The sequence below is a fragment of the Tachyglossus aculeatus genome (assembly GCF_015852505.1).
Source record: "Tachyglossus aculeatus isolate mTacAcu1 chromosome 12 unlocalized genomic scaffold, mTacAcu1.pri SUPER_6_unloc_1, whole genome shotgun sequence".
In the NCBI taxonomy this organism is placed as follows: Eukaryota; Metazoa; Chordata; class Mammalia; order Monotremata; family Tachyglossidae; genus Tachyglossus; species Tachyglossus aculeatus.
In genome coordinates this window covers 16,348,438-16,373,917 of record NW_024044828.1, presented here as the reverse complement: position 1 = coordinate 16,373,917, position 25,480 = coordinate 16,348,438, and the positions used below count along the sequence as shown (strand labels likewise).

Sequence of the window (25,480 nt, the reverse complement as noted above, 5' to 3'; positions counted from 1 at the left end):
CCTGGCGGCAGTACAAAACCCGGCATTGGGGAACTGGGGGGCTCGGGGCCCGGCGCCTAGTCTGGATGCTTTCACCACACTAAAAGGGGGGAACAGATCTCTCCCGAGGGCCACCCTCTGACCCATCCCTCAGCTTTCCCCAGACAACACATTTAACAGATAAGTCAAACAAAAGGATTTAGAAAATTTGGGTTATTTCCTTGGGGTCCAGATCCCCTGCCCAAAGGCTTCCTAAACAACTGCCCTGTGATTCCTAGATTGGGGCCAACAGCACCTCCTCACCCTGGGGGCCCAGGTGGTGACCCTGGGGGGCTTGGGCAGGCAGGTAAAGGCGGGTTGGCTCCCAGGGTCTTGTTCCAGCAAGGCAGTCTTACAGTACTGGAGGAGGGGATGCATAGGATGCATGCATGCACGCAAAAAACACACACACACTCTCTATATCTCTCATCCTCACACACACCAACACACTCTGACACCCTCGCATTCTCATTCTGCCCTTGGTCAAGTCCGAACTCCCCCCAGGCCTGCTCCACACCACACTATTTGGTGAGTGAGCCATGGGCTGATAAGAGGGGAGAGGTGGGGATGGGCATCAAGGGGTAAAAGCGACGTCCCGGGGCCCCAGACGTGACAAACCGTGCTAATTGGAGGAGTGCCCCTGGAACCTTCTCCTGAAGTAGGGCTCGGATGGCAATGCTTGAGGACTGTCAGAGCCCACCTCTGACACCTCACAGCACTGCAAGGTTGTGTCTATAGCACCACCCGCTCGCAGCGGGATGAAGGCCCCCAGGGCTCGGCTTGGGGACCCAGAAGCTGCCCGTTCCAACGCTACTCCTTGGCTGGGACGCTGCCAGTGAAGTGGCAGCCAGTGCGGTCATCCCAGTGGTGTGCTCGGAGCCCAGGAAGGGGAACGCGGCTGGCGGCCTCAACCCCCAGCCTTGGAGAGAAGACAGGCCCAGGAGTGAGGAGCTTCCAGAGCTTGGGCCTGGGGTGGGGAGCAGGGGCGATCCCCCGTGTCCCTGAGCCGACGGGTAAGATGGACGGGGAGTGCCAATGAGATGGGGCGGGCTCCTTGGGGGAGAAGGAACCGGCACATCAGCCCAGGCCTCGGGGTTGGCCCAGGGAGGGGGCTGGTGACTCGGGCTCAGCGGCCCGGGAACAGGTAGAGATGGCGGCACAGAGTACTACAGTACTCGGACATTTCTTTGCAGCGGTGAAACTCGGTGCCTGGGGCGTAGCCCTCCCGCTCCTTGATGAGGGCGTTCACCTGGGAAAGGGAAGAGATGCATCGGATGGTATGGTCCCGGCTGACGGAATGGGGGAGAGCTATCCTGATGCACCTGCCCCGCCAGTTAGCTTGGTGTCACACCAAAGGGTGCTGCTACCACACTAATCCAACCATTTATCTTTCAGGACAAGGCTCTGCATGTAATAATAATAATTATCAGTACCATTATTAATAACGATGGCATATATTACGCACTTACTGTGTGCAAAGCACCGTTCTAAGCGCCGGGGAGGTTACAAGGTGATCAGGTTGTCCCACGGGGGGCTCACAATCCTAACCCCTATTTTCCAGATGAGGGAACTGAGGCCCAGAGAAGTGAAGTGACTTGCCAAAAGTCACCCAGCTGACAAGTGGCAGAGCTGGGATTTGAACCCACGACCTCTGACTCCAAAGCCCATGCTCTTTCTACTGAGTCTATGCCACTTGTTAAGTGCTTACTGTTCTAAGCACTGGGGTGGATCCAAGTTATTCAGGTGGATATAGTCCCTGTCCCACATGGGGCTCACAGTATAAGTAGGAGGGAGTAGGATAAATGCCCGTTTTACAGATGAGGTAACCTGAGGCACAGAGAAGTGAAGAGACTTTCCCAAGGACACACAGCAGAGAAGAGGAGGAGCTGGAATTAGATCCCAGGTCCTTCTCCCAGGCCCGGGCTTTATCCATTAGTCTATGCTGCTTCTCTTAATAAGCCCTTAATACCACAATAATAATTACACAATTACTCTATTCCTTCCAACTTGAGTACTGCATCAGCCTCCTCACTGACCTCCCCCTGCCTCCTGTCTCCCCACTCCAGCTGTGTGGATCATTTTTCTAAAAAAAGAAAGAAAAAAAAATTGTTCACGCCACATCTCCCCCCCTCAAAAACCGCCAATGGCTGCCCATCTACCGTGGCTCAGTGGAAAGAGCCCGGGCTTTGGAGTCAGAGGTCATGGGTTCAAATCCCTGCTCTGCCAATTGTCAGCTGGGTGACTCTGGGCAAGTCACTTCTCTGTGACTCAGTTAACTCACCTGGAAAATGGGGATGAAGACTGTGAGCCCCCCGTGGGACAACCTGATCACCTTGTAACCTCCCTAGCGCTTAGAACAGTGCTTTGCACATAGTAAGCGCTTAACAAATGCCATTATTATTATTATTACAGTGCTCTGCACACAGTAAGTGCTCAATAAATATGACTGAATGAATGAATGAATCAGGTCAGACACAGTTCCTGTCCCATGTAAGGCTCACAATCTAAGGAGGAGAAAGAACAGGTATTGGCTCTCCATTTTACAGGTGAGGAAACCGAGGCACAGTGGAGTTAAATGACTTACTCCAGGTCATACTGCCCGCAAATGGCGGAGCCGTGATCAGAACCAGGCTTGTGTTCTTTCCACTAGGGCACGGTTAATAATAATAATAATAATAATAATAATAATAATAATAGCATTTATTAAGCGCTTACTATGTGGAAAGCACTGTTCTAAGCGCTGGGGAGGTTGGCTCATGGTGGAGGACCAGGGAGCAGATAGGGCAACCAACGGAGAGACAAGAGGCAGGAGGGACTCACCTTGACTAGCATGTCGGCCACATGCATGTCCCGGGCGCTCTCGGCGAACACTTGGGTGAGGGCCTCGATGTACCAGGATCCCCGCTTGGTATTGCGCATGGCGGCTGTGCCTGCAACAAGACCGGGTAGAACGAATTGCGGGGTGGGGAGAAGGTGGGCGAGACAGTCCCTGGGCGATTGGTGTGTATGTGTGAAGCGGGGAGGGGAAAGGCAGGAGCAGGGAGGGGAGGCAATCTGCTCAACCCCAAGACCCGGCGGGTACCTTTGAGGCAGGCATAGCCACAGATCATGTCAGAGCGTGTGGGCAGCCGCACTTTCAGCATCTCCTCCTTGCCGGCATCACTCTCCTCGCAGCCTGGGGAGGCTGCCCGCTCCTTCCCATCCAGCTGGTCTACCCCACGGTCCGTCTCATCTACAGGACAGGTTGGCGGGGCAGGGAGAGAGAGAGACAATCCAAGCCATCAATCCTTGCCCCGAGCCCCTGCACGCCTGGGCGCCACCTCTCCCTGTTCGGAAAGGGGCATTTCCTGCTGCCACTGCCTAACCAGGAGGCGGAAATGAGCCAACGAGCTCCTCTGATTGCTACTGTGGAAGAGAAGAGGCTCTTCCTCCACCCGGACCGGGGACTGGTTCGGCCCAGGTCTGTTCCCAGCAGGTTCCACAAGGCTGTGAAACAATTCAGCCAGGTCGGGGTTCTTGGGGAACGCCAGGACAGAGGAGCCGCCCAGGTCAGTTCCGGGTCCCTCTGGTAGAGTTGAGGTCTGTTTCCCGGAATCCCAGTCCTAAGCTGAAAACCAGATCTATGGGATCGCAAAGCAGCCCCCTTAGGCTCCCCGAGGGCCTTCGACCAGCTAGTCTCCTCCGAGTTCTGGGCGGCGGGGGTGAACTGGCACCAGTTGGCGTGCCCGGCTCCCCACATTCAGTGAGAGTAACCGGGAGTGGTCGTCAGGAATTTAATGGCTTATCAGTTTTCCACTTCCTCTTTCCCACACGAGGCTTTCCTGCTGCTGCCTCAGCCAATAAATGCAAGTAGGCAGGAAGTGGAGGACGAGTCGAGAGCCTGCCCACCCCAGAACAATGGGACTCCCCTGGTACTGAATCCCAGAAAGGGAAGGAGCCTAGATCCACTGACATTGGGCAGAGAGGGACTGCAGGGTGCCTAGTCTGAACCATGCCTGTAAGAGGCTTTCGGCCCAGCCCACTTCACCCCCGTATCCTCTGATTATTTCCTCTTGTACTAGCTGTGGGGTGGGGGAGAGAACGAGGCACGATTAAAGGGGAGAAGCCCCTCAGCCAGGCTAGAGTACTTGCTGAGAGGGGCACAGGACACCCCCAGCCCCTTCTGGAGGGAAGCTAAAGGCAGAGAGGCCCAGTCCTAGGAATCCAGCCTCTTGCTTCCTACCTCCCCATTCCCCAGCACAGATCTGAGAGCTTCCACACAAGTCAGGAGTGGAGGTAGGAAAAGGGCCAATGTACCTGCCCAGGATGAGAGCCTGGCCAATTGGAACTTTTTTGGGGTCGGGTCGACCAAACTGGCCAGTTTGGGCCAAAGCAAAAGCCATCCTGGGCTGGGGCCGGGCTTCAGTGGAGCAGCAAGACTGCTTGCCTTGCACAGGTGGCACTTTGTGCATCCACCGGGATGAACAGTGCCTCAGACCCGGCTGCTGCCGTCCTGGGCCTCCGCTTCGGTTGGGCCCCAAAATTAGTCTGGGCAGTTCCCTAAGTCAGCTTCACCAGCCAGCCCCAGCCAAGCCAAGCCCACACAAGGCCCCATGCTCGGTCAGAACAAATCAAGCCCAACCTCATCTCCAGAAAGGCAGGACTGCCATGTGGGCAACTGTCCCAGAGACTGCTGGGATTTGTACTTCCAGAAACCACCACGGCAGCTGTGCTGGTTCTTGGCCCCTACCATACGGTTCCCAGCCCAAGGAGACCTGGAATGGAGGCAGGGAGTGGGGGTGGGTAGGGGAGGGGCACCTTCTCTGAACGTGTTCCTCGTACACACTGGGCACCCCCCCCCTCCATGCCCTACCTCCTTCCCCTCCCCACAGCACCTGTATATACGTTTGTACAGATTATTTTACTTGTTCATATTTACTATTCTATTTATTTTGTTAATGATGTGCATCTAGCTTTAATTCTTTTTATCCTGATGACTTGACACCTGTCCACATGTTTTGTTTTGTGGTCCGTCTCCCCCTTCTAGACTGTGAGCCTACTGGTGGGTAGGGACCGCCTCTATATGTTGCCAGCTTGTACTTCCCAAGCGCTTAGTACAGTGCTCTGCACACAGTAAGTGCTCAATAAATACGATTGAATGAATGAATGAATGAATGAATGAATGAAGAAACTCTTCAACAACACAGATGAGTCATGCAGAGAGGGGATGGGGAAGAAGGGATGATGAGACAATTAAGGACACCTGCCCCACCTTAGAAAAGGGCTCCCCACCAAAGAGCTTGTCTCGTTAGTTCCCTGCAAGGTATGGGGTTTTTGGCGGGTGGTAGTGCTGGCTCTCATCTAGGGAAGCAACAGTCTCATGGAAAAGACATGCATCTGGGAACTGGGAACTCTTGCGTTCTAGGGTCAACTCAGCCACTCATCGGCCAGGTGATCTTGGGGCAGTCACTTCCCTTCCCTGGACCTGCTTCCTCATTTGTAAGATCTGCTTTTCTACTTCAGACTGTGAGCCCCATGTGTGACAGGTACTGTGTCCAACCAGGTAATCTCGTATCTATCCAAATGCTTAGTACAGTGCTTGGCACCTGTTAAGTGCTTAACAATGCACCACACTAATTCACCAAGTTGTAGTGAGGATACGATGAGATAAATGAAGTGAAAGCACTTTGGAAAAATAAAAGTGCCCTACAAAATCAAAATGTTATTATTATCATCACCATCGCCCCATTGTTATTATTACCATCACCATCGCCCCGCTGCCCCAGAACAGACCCAGCCTGGGGGAATGATGCAGTCCAGGAGATTAACAGACCTTCCCTCCCTCCCTCCCCTCCCAGGCTGCTCTGCCTGATCAGAGACAGCAGGATGGGAAACCACTGCGAACACCTCTTCCCTGTCGCTCTGCTGGTACCTGTGCTACATTCCTGCACCCCCAAGAAGGGCAGTTGCCAGGTAAGGAAGACCATGCCACTCAAGGCATGGAGAAACTGTGTAATTGCATGCTCCAAGAATTAGGCGATGAGGTTGTGTGTTGTGACAGCCCCATGGGTGCGGGGTCTGAGTCTTTCAGGGAACAGAATCAGCTGTGTGCAGGGGCAAGAGTGAGGCAGGCCGCTCTGGGTGAAGGAACAGAAGCACCACATGCAATGACAAGGAGACGGACAACAAACTGCACTGGGCCTTCATCACTCGGTCACTCTGGTCAGGGGAGTGAGTATTAGTGACAATAGGGGTCTCAGGGGCAGAGGGCATAGGGGAGAGGAGAGAAGGAAAGAGGGACACGGAGCAGCCAGAGAGACAGGCACAACCACGGGAAGAGAAAGGAAAGCAGAGGATCCCAGGGGTGGGAAGTGGAAGTGGAAGGAAAGAAAGAGACCAACGGCAGGCAGCCCACAGATGGCGAGAGAGAAATCCAAGGGGAGAAAAATTTAGTGGGTTGAGACCCGAGGGCAGGATGTGGAGGTGAGAGAGAGCTATAGCGAGAGAGCACTGACTTGTCTGAGAACCAGGGGCTGCCCCAGTCCCAGTATACCCCATGCAGAGCGAGAGGCACTTACAGAGCAAGAGAGGCGGTGGCAGCAGTGAACAGAGGGAGGTGCCTGCGGGATCCGATGGCACCTGAGAGAGCAAACAGGACAGTGAGAGCCGGCAGGAGGGGCCACCCGGGAGCCGTGGCCCGGCCACCTGGCCGCCCGGCTGGGACACTCACCTCCGCGGCAGGCCTGGATGAAGAACATCTTGGGCTTGTTCTGCAGACTGGGACAGTTGGCATTGTCAAAGAGCCGGAAAACCTCCTGCAACTGGTGCAGGAGAGAGGATCAACGAGAGGGGCGAGGCCTGGGGAACCCACCCCAGACCTGACCGGAGACCACCCAGCCCGGGGTGGGTGGAGGGCAAGAGAGGAGGACCAGGGAACGAAGGAGCAAATGAGCTTCCCGGCCCACCCGGGGGCAGCTGGGTACCTGGAGCAGCTTGCCATCCACGCCGTAGATGCCGCCCTCCACACCGTGGGAGAGAAGTGCCACGATACACGAGTCCGTGTACCTGTGACGTGGCGACTGGGCAAAGCTGTGGAGTTTCTCCTGCATCTCCTGGGATGGGAAGGGAAGAGAAAATGGTCACCCCAGTCTTTAGCTGTGGGGAGGGGAAAGTGCACGGGCGCACAAAGTGGCTAATTCCTCAGTCAGCTGCTGCAAATTTGTACTCTACTCTGCATGCTGGGCTAGGTGAAGGGCAGGGAACAGGCAGCTGTGTGTGTCCTTCTTTAGGCTTTATTCAAATGCTTTGTCTCAGAGTGCAAGGACGTGCCTGGTTAGGTTTCTTGGAAAAAAAATGCTAACTCTGCTTTTTATTTGATGATTATAAAACCATAAGGGATCTCCCCCACCTTCGGGCCATCTGTTACCTCACTCACACCCTCTAATAGAAGGGAAACCTCCAGGAATTCAGGCAGAAAGGGTGAGATGAGCTTAGTTCCAAAGGATGTTTATTCAGCCTGGACAAAATACCACACTCATTGTTTCATCTGCTCCACCCAGGTTTTGAAAAATGAAAACCGTCGTTTTCCTACATGTTCTCTTTCAAAGCTCGGATGTGTTTTCTACAAAGCCCCGCCGGTCGGAACAGGAGTTCAAGCACGAAAGGTACCCATCAGAGACTGGCCTTGGGTGGGGTGGGGACCCCCCTGGGAGCCCCCCTCGCCCCATTTCTTGTGTCACCACTAGATAACGGGGGCTCAGAGGCACTGTGGCCGAAAGGCGGGTTTGTGCTGAGGTGGGATGGGGTCTGGGTGAAACCAATCCAGGGCTCAGGTATTCCTGCTGACAGCCCGCTCGGCCAACTCAGCTTCGGAGGTGGCACCTTACCAGGCTCGGCTGCTGCCTACCATTCATTCAATCGTATTTATTGAGCGCTTGCTGTGCACAGAGCACTGTACTAAGCGCTTCAGCTCATCCTACTAGCCTGAGAAATGCCGGCAGGAAGCAAGCCCTGTGCCCTGGCCAGCAGAAATGGTGATTGAGCATCCCGACCGACCGGAGGTGGGGATTTCCGGGACCGGGGCTGCCCTTATGCTCTGTTCCTCATTTGGCCATGGCTTCTTTTTACCAGCTCTTCAACTCTGCTGCCCAAGGGGCAACTTGACACAATCAGAAGGGATGATGCAAAGGAGGTCACGGGTGATGCAAGAAGGCACCATACCTTAACTTCTCCCTCCCTACCCAATCTCAAGTAAGAGAGAGAAAGAGTGTCTATGTGTGTGAGCCCATTGTTGGGTAGGGACCGTCTCTATATGTTGCCGATTTGTACTTCCCAAGCGCTTAGTACAGTGCCCTGCACACAGTAAGCGCTCAATACTACGATTGAATGAATGAATGAATGTGTGTGTGTAAAACCACCAGGCTTTGTGTACAATCTTTCTCCAGCAAACCTGCCCAAGGCTGCTCCTTCAGTCTCCAGGGAGTATTTAAATTGAGCAGACAGAACAAAAGCTCTGGGGAATGTTTGCTTCCCTCACACAGGAAATGCACAGATCTTCTCCTTTGAGATGTGATCCAAACCCCTGCTGGGACACCCACCCAGATGCTTCTATTTAAATAGGAATGCAGCCCATTCCCCCACATTAGCATCCATAATAAGGTAAGTGGCCCAGCCCCATGAGCCCCCCAGGGTCTGCAAATGTAGGTTCCTGCTTTAGGGGGGAGCCCGGGGTGGGGGTGAGATGGGGGGAGAAACAGCTGGGCACCTAGATCTGATCACTTTCACTTTCCATCCCGTTTGTTCAATTTATGATGACAGAAGGGGAGGAGTGGAATGTACAAGGAGACCAGGTGGGTACAGCCCTGCCTAGGCCAGGCTGTGGAATGTTAGGCTGATGCCATTACCCTTCTCACATCAAAGAAAGTCAATGTGCGCAAAGGAATCAAAGTGACTCCCTTCCAGGCCCTCGGAACAGTAGCTTGAGCCACACTATCAGTGATGGGTGTCAAGTCCAGGTCTTCGCTGGGATTTGAGTCTCAGATACAGTACAGATGGAGTTATACTACCCATGGAACTGGGAAGGGGAGAGAGGGGGTCAGGTGTGAAGGAGGAGGAGGAAGAGAAAGAGAAGCAGGAGGAGACATACCAGCCCAGGGCCACATGGGTCAAAATACTGAGAGACATTTTCAAGCTATTCCATCCCCCCATGAGGGGACATGGGTCCCGGGAAGGTAATGAAGGAGATGGGCAGGCATCGGCTGAGTGGGTCCATCCCACTCCCCTCACGCCCCCACCCCGGGTACCTGGGCAGTCTGATCTCACAGGAATTCAACGCTGTAGTCCAGGTGCTTGAAGAGGGTGACCAGGGCGTTGTGGTCCACGTCCCCGCCTGAGCGGAACTCCAGGTCTTTCTCCCCGTTGAAGCGCACGTTGCTGAGCACCAGGGCCAGGCCTCGGGGTCGGGACTCTAACCTGTAGGCCTGAAGAGAAGCTGCTGAAAGGCTGAGAGGTCCAGGGCAGACAGGGTCTATGTGGTCTACTCCTTGGCCCTGCCTGCTGTGAGGGCTCAGTGGGAAGAGGGTAATAATAATAATGATAATGATGGCATTTATTAAGCGCTTACCATGTGTAAAGCATGGTTCTAAGCGCTGGGAAGGTTACAAGGAGATCAGGTTGTCCCATGGGGGGGCTCACGGTCTTCATCCCCATTTTCCAGATGAGGTAACTGAGGCACAGAGAAGTTAAGTGACTTGCCCAAAGTCACACAGCTGACAATTGAGGGAGCTGGGATTTGAACCCATGAACTCTGACTCCAAAGCCCATGCTCTTTCCACTGAGCCACGTGGATGAAGGTCTGATCCAGAGGGATTCGGGATCTGGGGCAGCGGAGGGTGAGCCCCTCTAGTCTCAGGGTTGGAGTGAGTTGACAGGATGACGGAATCTAAGCCAACCCAGGGACAGAGGTACTCACCAGGTGGTGGTGAACGTGGTAGAACTCGGGTGTACAAGGCTTCACCTGGGGGCAGGGCGGCCCATCCCCATTATCCAGGGAATTCTCCATTTCCTCTGAGAAGCAGACAGAGACAGAGGAGGAATGAGCTCAGAGCACCAGGAGTTCTCAACAGATGCCACAGGGAGCCTAGCTGATGGGCTTGGGCAGCTCTGCTCTTTCCCTACTGTGCTAAGGTCTCTCGGGAAAATAATCTGATTGCCTGATTAACTGATGACTGGTCCCCGGCTCGGCTTTGGGCAAAAAGGCTAAGGATTGTTGGGGAGGCAGACTGACGCTGGGGGTGGGACTGCAGAACTGATGATGTGCTTGTGAAGGGGAAGTGGGAGAAGATACTCTCTCTCCGATCCCCAGGCGGCTAAACTCCCTGTGGAGGAAGAGGAGGAAAGAAGTAAAGGGATTGAGTGGTTGATTGAAGTTCTTGCAGCCCAGAGGTTGATAGCACAAGCGTGAGGGAAGCCAAATGAGGAGCATCCGATCAGGATGGCTATAGCGCCGAGGGCCCGCAACCGGGTTCTTTTCCTCAGGTCGCAGACAGCGCTGGCTACAGTCTGGAGTTCCCCAGGACCATAACGAAGGGGCAAACTACTATCGGGCACACCGAAACAAAAGACAGGAAGGGCAACCCCGGCCGACCGCCCCCTGCCCCCCACCCCGCCTGCTAGTTCCTCACCTTCAGAAAGGCGTGGCTTTTTGAGGGCAAGCCCTGACTCGCGGGTTGGAAATGGGAGACTTGAGTCATAGTCACAGCCCAACTGCAAAACAAACACCCTTAGCGCCGGAAGTCAAACGGGGCCACCAATGGACACTATTTCAGCTTTTGACAATCATAAGCTTCCTCACACCCTTCTACACCTACCCCCTCTCCTCCCCGTCCCGCCCCCCGCCTCATCCCACCAGAAATCCTTCTCCCAACCCAAAGCGCAGGCACTGTTCGCCAAAGGATCCTCCCCAGGTTTCTGTCCCCTCCCTCTGAGTTCCCAGGGTCCCTACCGCCGCGGACGTGGGCGACAGGGTGGAAAGGGTTCTACACAGCAGGTCCTGCAGGTGTCCCTGCTTTGTCTCCCGCAGAGCCGCACAGAAAGCATCAAAGGCCTTGGGGCCCCGCTTGGGCAGCAGGTTGAGAAACTCCACATTCTGGCTGAAGCTCCCCGCTTTGGCCTGGAGGAGAAGAGGTGGGCAGAAAGCATCAAAGACAATCAGAGAGCATTAATTTTTCTGCTCGGCCCATCTTGACCCCCATCCCTACAGGAAAGCTTCCTGGGAAGACTCTTCTCCACGCTATCCTGGAATCTTGGGGAGGACCACTCTTCTTCTCACCATCTTTTTTTGGGAGGCAGCATGGCCATGGGTAAGTCACAACCTCACTACGTCTGTTTCCTTATCTGTTCAAAGGGGATACCCTATGTCCCTCCCACTTACATCTCAAGCGTTAGGTGGGGGCAAGAACTTTGCGTCCAATCTGATGGTGATGATCGTGTATTCACCCAGTGCTCAGCGCACTTCTGGGTATAGTGTGTGAACTCAATCAATGCCAGGATTATTATTATTTTGTTATTTTTTTCTTGGCCCTAAAGTCCTGTCTCCACTTTTCTGGATTCCTGCATCAGGTCCTTTACATTTCCCCGGCTCACGCCAGGGCCCGTGTAGGATCGAGAATTAGTGGCAGAATATTCAAACCAGTCAGGGAGTGGGGAAGGTAAGAAGGAAGGTTGAAGAAGCTCCGGTTCCATCTGAACACAGTGGGCAAACGGGCCAGCCACCCGCTCTATCGGATGGGTACAGGTCATTCTGGGCCTGAGGACCCCGGCATACTCTTGGAAGACTTTAGGTTCCCCTGGCTCCTGCCCCTCACTGCTCTGTGGGCCTGAGGTCCGCGACTTCACCAAACACCTAGGGGCTTGACCATAACGGCATGAATTCTTAAGGGCCCAGAACTCACCCAATCTCCCAGGGGTTCTCTTCCCTCCCAGAGAAATCTGGAAGAGGTCTCCAGAAGGTAGCTCTGGATGGACTTGTCCCGTTCTGACCCGAACTGTGACAGCAGGAAGAGGAAGGGGCCCCAGAGGGAATGCCGCTTCCACCTCTGCCCACAATCGCTCATACGCTCGGGACTGTGCCCAGGCAATTACTCAGACCCTCGGGACCCTTTAGGCAGTGCCACCTAGACCCCAGGCCAGGTGTATACCTGGATGAGCTCCCTCATCTCCATGGTGATGACATCCTTCTCCAGCAGATGCTCCAACAGCTCGCTCAGCATCAGTTGCTTGGCAAGTGCCACTCGGTTCTTCTTCAGGGCTTCCTGGTGGCAAGGCTGCATGCCACACATACCCAGCATCCTGCCCAGGGAAGGGACAGACAGAGATGGGGAGGACTCTAGGGGCTCCTTCACCTTTCCCATACCAGGGGCTTTGAAGCTGGGAGGGGTGGCACCAGGGACCAACAAGCAGGGAGAGGGGTGTGCTCTGCGTGCTGGCAGCCTCCACGAACTCCCTTGAGCCCCAGACCCCACTCAGAAGTAGCAGTGTGGCCTAGTGGAAAGAGCACAGGCCTGGCAGTTAGAGGACCTGGGTTCTAATCCTGTTCTCCCTCTTGCTTGTTGCATGACCTTATGTAAGTCACTTAACTTCTCTGTGCCTCAGTTCCCTCTTCTGTAAAATGGGAGCTCAATAATGATGATGATGATGGCATTTGTTAAGCGCTTACTAGGTGCCAAGCACTATCCTAAGCATTGGTGGGGGTACAAGGTAGTCAGGTTGTCCCACTTGGGGCTCACACTTTTAATCCCCATTTTACAGATGAGGGAACTGAGGCACAGAGAAGTGAAGTGACTTGCCCAAAGTCACACAGGATCAGAACCCGTGACCTCTGACTCCCAAGCCTGTGTTCTTCTCACTGAGCCACGCTGCTTCTCTAATTCCTTCCCTTATACTGTGAACCCCATATGGGACAGGGACAGTGACTGACCTGATGAGCTTGTACCTACCCAGCGCTTAGTACAGTGCTTGGAACATAGTAAGTGCTTAACAAATACTACCCTATTATTACTAGGGGGGCCCCCTGGGAAGGCTCACATGTTCCACAGTAGGAAGTGAAGACTGACAGGGGCAGAGGCCCCTTCTGACCCCTAAGAGCCACTCTGGAGAGTGACTTCAAGAGGACACCCTGCCGAAGGAAGCTTTGGACGGGGTCGAGGAAACCCAAGGGGAAGCAACCAGTGTAGCTTCAGAAGTGACCAACCAGGGACTTGGTGCATGTAAAATCTTTGAGAAGAACTACCTGGAAAGTAGGGGTTGGAATGCCCTGAGTGGAATGACTAAGGATGAGGATCAGTTTAACAGGAACTTGCGTGGGGGGGGGTGGCAGGGAGGTTGGGGAATAATAATAACAATAATAATGATGCTATCTGTAAAGCGCTTACTATGTGCCAGGCACTGTACTCAGTGCTTGGGTGGATACAAGCAAATCGAGTTGGATACAGTCTCCCCATTTCACAGATAAGGTAACGGAGGAACAGGGAGGTGAAGTGAATTTCCCAAGGTCACACAGCAGACAAGTGGTGGAGCTGGATTTAGAACCCATTACTCCCAGGCCCGTGCTCCTTTTCCAGAAGATTCCTGAAGTCAGATCTTGAACCTGGAGGAATAAACGGGGGTAAGAGCGAGGGGACCTCCGCTCTCCTTGGTTGCAGGACCATCAGGTTTGGAATAGGAATATACAGCATCCCGCACACAGTAAGCACTCAATAAATACCACTGTTTGATTCCCACGGAACTTCCTTTGCTCTCTCCAATAACTTTGGTTCTCCAAAGACTCAGCCCGAATCTCTTCACCTGGCAGCAAAAGAGAGGTCTAAATGGGGAAGCCAGCCAGAAATCAAGGGGTCAGGAGGGGTCACTTTTGGGGTCCACAGTCTTCACAGCTATCGAGGCTGAGGAAACCCCCTGATCCTGGATCTCCCATGAGTTCCCCGTCCTGCGCTAAACACTTCAGTGTACTCAGGACTGCATTCTATCAATTGGATGTCACCCAAGAGACTATTTCTGTCCCGCTCTGGGTCAGTCAGGACACCACTGACTCTGGACATGAGGACGCCCAGAAACGTTAAAACCCACAACCCGCCCCCTTCCCCACTGCTCAGGAAAGTAGTGTTCTGGCCAAGTGGACACAAGAGAGGATAGAGGAAAAGCGTCTATCTCAGGAGCTGTTCGGTATCGGTCACTTCAAAGGACACCACTGGCTCCTTACTGATTTACTGCCACAAAGGGAAGCAGGGAATGCTAAAGAACCAAACTGGCAGGCTTTGCCCAACAGATTTGGGGGATGACTCACGCTTCCTGGACCGAAAGACTGATGGCAGCGATTCCCAAGCCTTTTTGGATCCTGACACTGTTCAAGTCCTAACCACAAGCACTAGCTGGATTTTCAGAAACTGCAGGAATCTGGAGATGTTGACAGAACTGACTGGACCCCGGGGGAATCTAGTAGGAAAATCTCTAGTCCAACATCTGGCAGGGCAAGAACCCAGCAGCTGCACACAATAGCCACAGAGTCAGCCAGGCCAGGGAGAAGCCAATACGCTGTGTCCGGACTGTGGTAATCTGATTACCCCGTGTCTGCTCCGGGGCTCAGCACAGAACTCGGCACATAGTAAGCACTTTAACAAATGTCACAATTCTTATTACACTGAAATCACCAGTACCCCAACCATTTGCAATATGCCATGTGAGCAATAGGATGCTCCAGGGCTCTAGGCTGGGGTGCACCGATCTAGGGCTTGACTAGTCTCCAGTGTGACGGATTGCTCAGCTCAACGCGCATATTCAACCCACAAATTCAATCTGTCACCAAATGCTGTCAGTTCTTCCTACACAACATCACTATAATCTACTCCTCCCTCTCCATCCAAACAGCTACTACGCTGATCAAAGCACTCACCATATCCCACCTTGACTGCTGCATCAGTCTCCTCGCTGACCTCCCTGCCTCTCTCCACTCCAGTCCACTCTTCACTCTACTGCCCAGACCATTTTTCTTAAAAAAGTTCCACTCATTTTCCCCACACCTCAGGAAACTAGTGCTTAGAACAGTGTTTGGCACATAGTAAGCTTTAACAAATACCATAATTATTATTATTATTATTATCCCAGCTCCACCACTTGTCTGCTGTGTGAGCTTGGGCTGGCCGTTTAACTCCCTTGTGCCTCAGTTCCCTCATCTGTTAAATGGGGATTAAAACTGTGAGCCCCCCGTGGGCCAACCTGATTTCCTCGTATCTACTTCAGCACTTAGAACAGTGCTTGGCACCCAGTAAGCGCTTAACAAATGCCATCATTGTCATTATTATTATTGGCACATAGAAAGTGCTTAGCAGATATTATTATTATTAAGCAGCGTGGCTCAGTGGAAAAAGCCCAGACTTGGGAGTCAGAGGTCGTGGGTTCTAATCCCACCTCCACTGCTTGTCAGCTGTGTGACTTTGGACAAGTCACTTCACCTCTCTGTGCCTCAGTTACCTCATCTAAATGGGGATTAAAACTGTGAGCCGCCTGTGGGCCAACCTGATTACCTTGTATCAACCCCAGTGCTTAGAACGGTGTTCGGCACATAAAATACCATCATTATTATTATTATTATTCCCCAGGGAAGCAGCATGGCAAAGGTGATAGAGCACGGGCCTGGGAATCAGAAGGTCATGGGTTCTGATCCGAGCTTGGTCACTTGTCGGCTGTGTGAACTTGGGTAAGTCACTTCATTTCTCTGGGCCTCCGTTCCCTCATCTGTAAAATGGGGATTGAGACTGTGAGCCCCACATGGGACAGGGACTGTGTCAATCAATCAATCAATCAATCAATCGTATTTATTGAGCGCTTACTATGTGCAGAGCACTGTACTAAGCGCTTGGGAAGTACAAATTGGCATCACATAGAGACAGTCCCTACCCGATAGTGGGCTCACAGTCTAAAAGGGGGAGACAGAGAACAGAACCAAACATACCAACAAAATAAAATAAGTAGGATAGAAATGTACAAGTAAAATAAATAAATAAATAAATAAACAGAGTAATAAATATGTACAACCATATATACATATATACAGGTGCTGTGGGGAGGGGAAGGCGGTAAGGCGGGGGGATGGAGCGGGGGACGAGGGGGAGAGGAAAGAAGGGGCTCAATCTGGGAAGGCCTCCTGGAGGAGGTGAGCTCTCAGGAGGGCCTTGAAGGGAGGAAGAGAGCTAGCTTGGCGGATGGGCAGAGGGAGGGCATTCCAGGCCCGGGGGATGACGTGGGCCGGGGGTCGATGGCGGGACAGGCGAGAGCGAGGTACAGTGAGGAGATTAGTGGTGGAGGAGCGGAGGGTGCGGGCTGGGCAGTAGAAGGAGAGAAGGGAGGTGAGGTAGGAGGGGGCGAGGTGATGGAGAGCCTTGAAGCCCAGGGTGAGGAGTTTCTGCCTGATGCGCAGATTGATCGGTAGCCATTGGAGGTTTTTGAGGAGGGGAGTGATATGTCCAGAGCGTTTCTGGACAAAGATAATCCGGGCAGCAGCATGAAGTATGGATTGAAGTGGAGAGAGACACGAGGATGGGAGATCAGAGAGAAGGCTAGTGCAGTAGTCCAGACGGGATAGGACGAGAGCTTGAATTAGCAGGGTAGCGGTTTGGATGGAGAGGAAAGGGCGGATCTTGGCAATGTTGCGGAGCTGAGACCGGCAGGTTTTGGTGACGGCTTGGATGTGAGGGGTGAATGAGAGAGCGGAGTCGAGGATGACACCAAGGTTGCGGGCTTGTGAGACGGGAAGGATGGTAGTGCCGTCAACAGAGATGGGAAAGTCAGGGAGAGGACAAGGTTTGGGAGGGAAGACAAGGAGCTCAGTCTTCGACATGTTGAGCTTTAGGTGGCGGGCGGACATCCAGATGGAGATGTCCTGAAGGCAGGAGGAGATGCGAGCCTGGAGGGAGGGGGAGAGAGCAGGGGCAGAGATGTAGATCTGGGTGTCATCAGCGTAGAGGTGATAGTTGAAGCCGTGGGAGCGAATGAGGTCACCAAGGGAGTGAGTGTAGATTGAGAACAGAAGGGGACCAAGCACTGAACCTTGGGGAACTCCCACAGTAAGAGGATGGGAGGGGGAGGAGGAGCCTGCAAAAGAGACTGAGAAAGAACGACCGGAGAGATAAGAGGAGAACCAGGAGAGGACGGAGTCTGTGAAGCCAAGGTCAGATAACGTGTTGAGGAGAAGGGGGTGGTCCACAGTGTCAAAGGCAGCTGAGAGGTCGAGGAGGATTAGGACAATTTGCTTGTATGAACCCCAGCGCTCAGTACAGTGCCTGGCACATAGTTAAGCGCTGAACAAATACCATCATCATCATCAGAATGCAGATTGAGACTGTGAGCCCCACTTGGGACAGGGACTGTATCCAACCCGATTGGCTTGTATAATAATAATGATGGTATTTGTTAAGCGCTTACTCTGTACAAAGCACTGTTCTAAGCACTGGGGAGGATACAAGGTGATCAGCTTGTCCCGCGTGGGGCTCACAGTTTTAATCCTCATTTTCCAGATGAGGGTACTGAGGCACAGAGAAATGAAGTGGCTTGCCCAAAGTCACATGCCTGACAAGCAGCCGAGTCGGGTTTAGAATCCACGACCCCTGACTCCCAAGCCCAGGCTTTTCCTACTGAGCCATGCTGCTTCTCTTGCATAATGATAATAATAATGATGGCATTTATTAAGCGCTTATTATGTGCAAAGCACTGTTCTAAGCGCTGGGAAGGTTACGTGGTGATTGTCCCACGGGGGGCTCGATGTCACAACTAGAAGAGCATGCAGAAGTAGAACACACAACTGAGTGACAAATCCTGCTGAATACAGAGCTCTCACCATGAATACTTAGGTGTTTATAGTTAACTTGAGAATAAAACACTCCAACACAGTCCTGCAAGTACTGGTGGCTCCATATTTCACTGTTTGGTTATCTGTGAATTTGCTGCAGAACAGAACTTCAGTTTGTAACAGGACATTGATAATACTTTGTTTATACTGAAATGAATTCCAAGTGCTCCTAAGAGTTCAATAAATCAGTGGTATTTACTGAATGTTGACTATGTGCAGACCACTGTACTGAGTACTTGGGGAAAGTACACCAGAGTTAGCAGACATGATCCCTGCCCCCATTTACAGATGAGGGAACTGAGGCCCAGAGAAGTGAAGTGACTTGCCCAAAGTCACCCAGCTGACAATTGGCAGGGCCGGGATTTGAATCAACCCCTGCGCTCAGTGCAGTGTGGCTCAGTGGAAAGAGCCCGGGCTTCGGAGACAGAGGTCATGGGTTCAAATCCCTACTCCACCACTTGTCAGCTGTGTGACTTTGGGCAAGTCACTTAACTTCTATGGGCCTCAGTTACTTCATCTGTAAAATGGGGATGAAGACTGTGAGCCCCCTGTGGGACAACCTGATCACCTTGTAACCTCCTCAGCGCTTAGAACTGTGCTCTGTACATAGTAAGTGGTTAATAAATGCTATCATTATTACAGTGCCCGGCACGTAGTTAGGCGCGTACCATCATCATCATCATCAAAATCAATCAATCATATTTATTGAGCGCTGTGTGCAGAGCACTTTACTAAGCGCTTGAGAAGTACAAGTTGGCAAGTACCATCATCATCATCATCAAAACCAATCAATCGTATTTATGGAGCGCTTACTGTGCGCAGAGCACTGTACTAAGCGCTTGGGAAGTACAAGTTGGTAACATATAGAGACAGTCCCTACCCAACAGTGGGCTCACAGTCTCGAAGATGTGGGGTTGAAGACTATGAGCCCCAGATGGGACAACCTGATCACCTTGCATCCCTCCCCCCCACAGCGCTTAGTACAGTGCTTCAACCCCTAGTCAGCGCTTCCCAGACTGAGCCCCTTCCTTCCTCTCCCCCTCTCCATCCCCCCATCTTACCTCCTTCCCTTCCCCACAGCACCTGTATATATATATGTTTGTACATATTTATTACTCTATTTTACTTGTACATATCTATTCTATTTATATTATTTTGTCAGCATGTTTGGTTTTGTTCTCCGTCTCCCCCTTTTAGACTGTGAGCCCACTGTTGGGTAGGGACTGTATATGTTGGCAACATGTACGTCCCAAGCGCTTAGTCCAGTGCTCCGCACACAGTAAGCGCTCAATAAACACGATTGATTGATTAACAGATGCCATCATGATCGTTATTATTAAAGCCCAGGATTGCTGAGGGCTTTGCAGGCCCGGTTGACCTGACAGGGGGGCGCGGGGGATGCTGGGGGATCGTGTTAGCCCTGACAGGACTAAACCTTACAGTCTTTTAGACTGTGAGCCCGCTGTAGGGTGGGGACCGTCTCTCTATGTTGCCGACTTGTACTTCCCAAGCGCTTAGTACAGTGTCTGCACACAGTAGGCGCTCAATAAATACGACTGAATGAAGCCAGGGCTGCCCAATCCGAGCCCCCAGGGCGGCCCCCTCCCCTCACGCCACTCACCTGTCCTCGCGCCAACGGCCGCCGGCCTTGCCGCGCGCACGCGCACGCGCGCTCCGCTCCCCCCTCGGCTCCCTTTTCCCGCCTTCCCGCCCGGGCACGCGCCCGCGGCCCCCGACGTCAATCACGGCGCAAACAACACGAGCGGCCGCCGGCGCGCCTGCGCCCCGCGCCTGCGCAGACAGGCCGGCTGCCTCCTCCGGGAGGAGGGCGGGGGGGCCTCGCGCGCGCGCGCGCGCGCGCTCCTCCGCAGGAACTGACTGGACGCTGTTTCCCGCCGAAACTGACGTGACGTCACCCTCCCTCTCAGCCCCCCCCCCCGCTCTGTTTAAATCAATCAATCGTATTTATTGAGCGCTTACTGTGTGCAGAGCACTGGACTAAGCGCTTGGGAAGTACAAGTTGGCAACATAGAGAGACAGTCCCTACCCAACAGTGGGCTCACAGTCTAAAAGGGGGAGACAGAGAACAAAACCAAACATACTAACAAAATAAAATAAATAGAATAGATTTGTACAAGTAAAATAAATAAGTAAATAAATAGAGTAATAAATATGTACAAACATATATACATGTGTATATATGTGTATATATATGTATATATACATGTGTATATATAAACCTCCAATGGCTACCAATCAATCTGCGCATCAGGCAGAAACTCCTCACCCTCGGCTTCAAGGCTGTCTATCCCCTCGCCCTCTCCTACCTCACCTCCCTTCTCTCCTTCTACAGCCCACCCCGTACCCTCCGCTCCTCTGCCGCCAATCTCCTCACTGTGCCTCATTCTCGTCTGCCCCGCCATCGACCCCCGGCCCACGTCATCCCCCTGGCCTGAAATGCCCTCCCTCTGCCCATCCGCCAAGCTAGCTCTCTTCCTCCCTTCAAGGCCCTCCTGAGAGCTCACCTCCTCCAGGAGGCCTTCCCAGACTGAGCCCCTTCCTTCCTCTCCCCCTCGTCCCCCTCTCCATCCCCCCATCTTACCTCCTTCCCTTCCCCACAGCACCTGTATATATGTATATATGGTTGTACATATTTATTACTGTATTTATTTATTTATTTATTTTACTTGTACATATCTATCCTATTTATTTTATTTTGTTGGTATGTTTGGTTTTGTTCTCTGTCTCCCCCTTCTAGACTGTGAGCCCACTGTTGGGTAGGGACTGTCTCTATGTGTTGCCAATTTGTATTTCCCAAGCGCTTAGTACAGTGCTCTGCACATAGTAAGCGCTAAATAAATACGATTGATGATGATGATGATATATATGTATATATGTATACATATATATGTATATGTATATATATACAGGTTTAAAGCAACTGAGGCACAAACGGTCGTTATTTCTGTAACTTTATTGTTGTTTTCTTTTTAAGCAAGAGGCACAAATTGGTCTCAGGGGAAGGGTTGAGCTTTCTTGCCATAGGAATGGCTCATTGCCCTAGGAATGGGGCTGTTTTCTCTTCAGGATGCCCACCCCTCAAACCCTGGACCCTGGTCATTTGTTCATTCAGTTGTATTTATATGTATATATGTGTATACATATATACATACGTATATATATACTTATATATGTGTATATATGCATATATGTATACATATACATATGTATATGTATATATACAGGTTTAAAGCAACTGAGGCACAAACGGTCGTTATTTCAGTAACTTTATTGTTGTTTTCTTTTTAAGCAAGAGGCACAAATTGGTCTCAGGGGGAGGGTTGAGCTTTCTTGCCATAGGCATGGCTCATTGCCCTAGGAATGGGGCTGTTTTCTCCTCAGGATGCCCACCCCTCAAACCCTGGTCGTTCGTTCATTCAGTCGTATTTATTGAGCGCTTACTATGTGCAGAGCACTGTACTAAGCGCTTGGGAAGTACAAGTTGGCAACATCTAGAGACGGGCCCTACCCAACAGCGGGCTCCCAGTCTAGAAGGGGGAGACAGACAACAAAACAACTTAACAAAATAATACCTGTTGCCCTTCTAGGCTGTGAGCCCGTTGTTGAGTAGGGACCGTCGCTACCTGTTGCCAACTTGTACTTCCCCAGAGCTTAGTACAGTGCTCTGCACACAGTAAGCGCTCAATAAATACATTTGAATGAATGTTGCTATGGGATGGGGGCTATTTTCCTCTCAAGGTGACCACCCCCTTAGTATTTTTGTGTCATAAGCCCCAGGAGGGCAGTATCTGTTTGCAGAGGGTATGGGGCTATTCTCCTCTCAGGGTGCTCACCCCCTGGTATTTCTAGCCCCCTAGTACTGGGGACTGTGACATTCCCCTGGGTGACCTCAATGGTTGCCTGACCTCTCGGTGGGGTTAGCCTACCATCCTTCTATTCTGGGTACCGGAAGGAAAGGCTTGAAATTCCTGGGGTCTCCCAGGGTCCACAGTGGAGGGGTCAGGAGGCAAGGACATAAATTGCTGAGAAAAACCACCAAGTGTCACAGCTGTCCGGCTTCCAACCTTCCTTCACACGTGTCCGCCCCGTGAGCTTCCCGCTGGCAGGGACCGGGGCCCGCTTTCCCTCCGTGCCGGTCTGCGATGGCTGACAGAGGATGTCTGACTGGCTCATCGATGGGCTTGTCTCTGCCCTTCACCTGGAACGGCCCTTGTGTCCCCCCGGGGAGGATCCCCGGCGTGGCTTTGGTTCTGCAGGGCTGGGGGGTCTAGGTGGGGGACCAGGCGTCTTCGTAAAAAACGCTGTCTTCACCCTCGTCGTCGATCTCAATGTAGGCAGGTGGTGGGGTCAGGGGCTCTGGCCAGGGGAGCCCCTGTGGCCCCCTCAGGGCCGAGTCATCGGACACAGCCCTCTGACCGCGTGGCTGGAGGCCGGTGCCCGGCCTGGGCAGGGCTAGGCTACTGCCCTCAGATCCCATCCGTCTGATGCTCCCGAGCCCTTTCGGCCACCCCATAGTTCTCACCGGCCCTCCTCCCTTGATCTCCGCCTGGGTCAGTGTGCTGTAAGCAGGAGGATCCCCCGGGGCTGGTGAGTTCGGAGGGGCCGGAGCCCCTGATTCCATGGCCTCTTCGTATGTTGGCACCTCGAAGGCTGCATTGTCCCTATAGGAGAGATACATTCCTTCATTCAATCGTATTTATTGAGCGCTTACTGTGTGCAGGGCACTGTACTAATCAATCAATCGTATTTATTGAGTGCTTACTGTGTGCAGAGCACTGGACTAATCGCTTGGGAAGCAATTGGCAACATATAGAGACGGCCCCTACCCAACAACTGGGCTCACAGTCTAGAAGGGGGAGACAGGTAACAAACCAAAATATGTGGACACTGTCCACATGAACTAGTGCCAAGAGCACTGGCTTGAGAGGCAAAGGACAAGGGTTCTAATCCAGGCTCTGCCACTTGTCTGCTGTGCGACCTTGGCCAAGCCACTTAAGTTCTCTGTGCCTCAGTTACCCCATCTGTAAAATGGGGATTAAGACTGTGAGCTGCATGAGCCCCTCCTTCCTCTCCCCCTCCTCCCCCTCTCCATCCCCCCGCCTTACCTCCTTCCCTTCCCCACAGTACCTGTATATATGTATATATGTTTGTATGTATTTATTACTCTATTTATTTATTTATTTTACTTGTACATATTTATTCTACTTTATTTTCTTAATATGTCTTGTTTCGTTCTCTGTCTCCCCCTTCTAGACTGTGAGCCCACTGTTGGGTAGGGACCGTCTCCATATGTTGCCAACTTGTACTTCCCAAGCGCTTAGTCCAGTGCTCTGCACACAGTAAGCGCTCAATAAATACAATGGAATGAATGAATGAATGAATGTGGGACAGCACCGTGCCCAACCTGATTGCCTTGTATCCACCCCAGCGCTTAGAACAGCGCTCGGCACATAGTAAGCGTGGCTCAGTGGAAAGAGCGCGGGCCGTGGAGTCAGAGGTCATGGGTTCAAATCCCGGCTCCGCCAATTGTCAGCTCTGTGACTTTGGGCAAGTCACTTAACTTCTCTGTGCCTCAGTTACCTCATCTGTAAAATGGGGATGAAGACTGTGAGCCCCCCCAGCCCCCCGATCACCTTGTAACCTCTCCAGTGCTTAGAGCAGTGCTTTGCACATAGTAAGCACTTAATAAACGCCATCATTATCATCAATATATTATTAATCAATTAATATAATATTAATTATTAATATGTTATAATTATTAATATATCGATAATAATTGATATTATTAATTATTAATAATTATCATTGTTGATAAATGCCATCACTTAACAAACATTATTATTATTATTATTGCTGCCTGACCTCTTTTCTGTCCCCCAGGCAGCCCCTCCCCATTGCCCTCAAACTGCTTCCCTTCCATCTCTTAAACTCCAGATGCCCCACTTTGATTCCTCTCCCTGTCTCCATCCAGGCTCTCGGTGCAGAACTGCCCCTCTCCCAGATGAATTCAAGGGTGGAGACAGGGACGACCCTCGCCCCCATCTTACCGTCCAGTTTCTTGGGCAGAGGGCGAAGGCATCAGTGGGTGCTGCTGCCTCTGCCACCAGTCCCCGAAGCATGCCAGCAAGAAGGAGAGGAAGAGGAGGCCTCCGGCGATGAGGAAGATGAAGCCCAGGAAGGTTACGTCCTGCTCTAGGCTAAGCAGCGTAAAACCCACGAGCAGGGTCGCACAGGACAGGAACAGCAGTGGCTTCGTCAGTTGCTTCCACCTCGGTGCAGGCACCATGGCTCCTTGGGCCTTCTGAACCCTCAGCCCCGTCAGAGAAGCAGCATGGCGCAGTGGATAGAGCACCAACTTGGGAGTCAGAAGGTCATGGGTTCTAATTCCAGCTCTGCCACTTGTCTGCTGTGTCACCTTGGACAAGTCACTGAACTTCTCTGGGCCTCAGTTACCTCACCTGTAAAATGGGGATTGAGACTGTGAGGCCCACGTGGGTCCAACCTGATTGGCTTGTTGCCTACCCCAGCACTTAGTACAATGCCTGGCACATAATAAGTGCTTAACAAATACCATTAAAAAAGTAAGTACTCAGTAAATACCATTGATTGTATTGTACTCTCCCAAGCCACAGTAATTTGATTGATTGAGTAGGGCAGGGTGGATTGGGCTGAGCCACAAATTTCTAGTGAAGCAGCGTGGCTCAGTGGAAAGAGCACGGGCTTTGGAGTCAGAGGTCATGGGTTCAAATCCCGGCTCTGCCAACTGTCAGATGTGTGACTTTGGGCAAGTCACTTCACTTCTCTGTGCCTCAGTTACCTCATCTGTAAAATGGGGATTAAGACTGTGAGCCCGCTGTGGGACAACCTGTTTGCCTTGTAGCCTCCCCAGCGCTTAGAACAGTGCTTTGCATATAGTGAGCGCTTAATAAATGCCATCATTATTATTATTATTATTCTAGGCCACACCAGGTTCTAAAATCAATCAGTCAGTGGTTAATTCTTGAGCCCTTACTGAACTAATAAAATTGGTAGGCCCAATTCTACTCTCAAGGTCTGTACCATCTACTGTGGGGAGACAGGAATTAAAATAAATTCATTCATTCAATCATATTTATTGAGCGCTAACTGTGTGCAGAGCACTGTACTAAGCACTTGGAAAGTACAGTTCGGCAACAGATAGAGACAATCCCTACCCAACAACGGGCTCACAGTCTAGAAGGGGGAGACAGACAATAAAACAAAACAAGTAGACAGGCATCAGTAGCATAAATAAACAACTAGACAGGCACGGAGTATAAGGATATGTTTATAGGTACAGTGCTGGGGTGATTATCAAAGTGCTTAGAGAGTGCAGACCCAAATGCACAGATGACTCAGAAGGGAGGGAGATTAGGGTGGGAAGAGGAGAGGTGAATAAATGTTTTCCCCCCATGGCTGGAAGCCACTGGCCCTCCAGGTAGAGGGAATGAGGCTACCATTTTTCTCATCCACTCTGGGTACAGAGGTGAAACTAAGGGTTAAGGAGATTTCCCTGCTAATTCTCTTTCTGCTGCGGGCCACCTT

At 52.0% G+C, this 25,480-nt stretch overlaps 2 protein-coding genes across 2 annotated transcripts; both read right to left on the bottom strand.

Moving 5' to 3' along the window:
- CASP2 (caspase 2) lies at positions 1 to 19,553 on the bottom strand. The gene is given in 11 exon segments (XM_038741284.1): positions 1 to 1,267; positions 2,839 to 2,948; positions 3,101 to 3,250; positions 6,728 to 6,818; positions 6,981 to 7,109; positions 9,300 to 9,476; positions 9,968 to 10,062; positions 10,680 to 10,761; positions 11,000 to 11,167; positions 12,195 to 12,345; positions 19,518 to 19,553. Coding segments are annotated over 10 exon segments (1,275 nt in total). The 5' UTR covers position 12,345; positions 19,518 to 19,553; the 3' UTR covers positions 1 to 1,144.
- A 2,048-nt stretch (positions 19,554 to 21,601) lies between these two features.
- Positions 21,602 to 24,273, bottom strand: TMEM139 (transmembrane protein 139). Its single transcript, XM_038741502.1, has 2 exons — positions 23,965 to 24,273; positions 21,602 to 22,578 (listed from the first exon to the last, which is right to left on the bottom strand). Exons 1-2 carry the CDS (start codon positions 24,201 to 24,203, stop codon positions 22,185 to 22,187), a joined length of 633 nt encoding a protein of 210 aa, XP_038597430.1. The 5' UTR covers positions 24,204 to 24,273; the 3' UTR covers positions 21,602 to 22,184.
- Between the last annotated feature and the right edge of the window lie 1,207 nt (positions 24,274 to 25,480).

Excerpts from the sequence above, each read along its gene's own strand:
- TMEM139 (XM_038741502.1), bottom strand. The coding sequence starts at position 24,203 with ATGGTGCCTGCACCGAGGTGGAAGCAACTGACGAAGCCACTGCTGTTC. Across the intron at positions 22,579-23,964 it reads TCTGCCCAAGAAACTGGACG|GGACAATGCAGCCTTCGAGG; the intron begins GTAAGATGGGGG and ends TCTCTCCTATAG.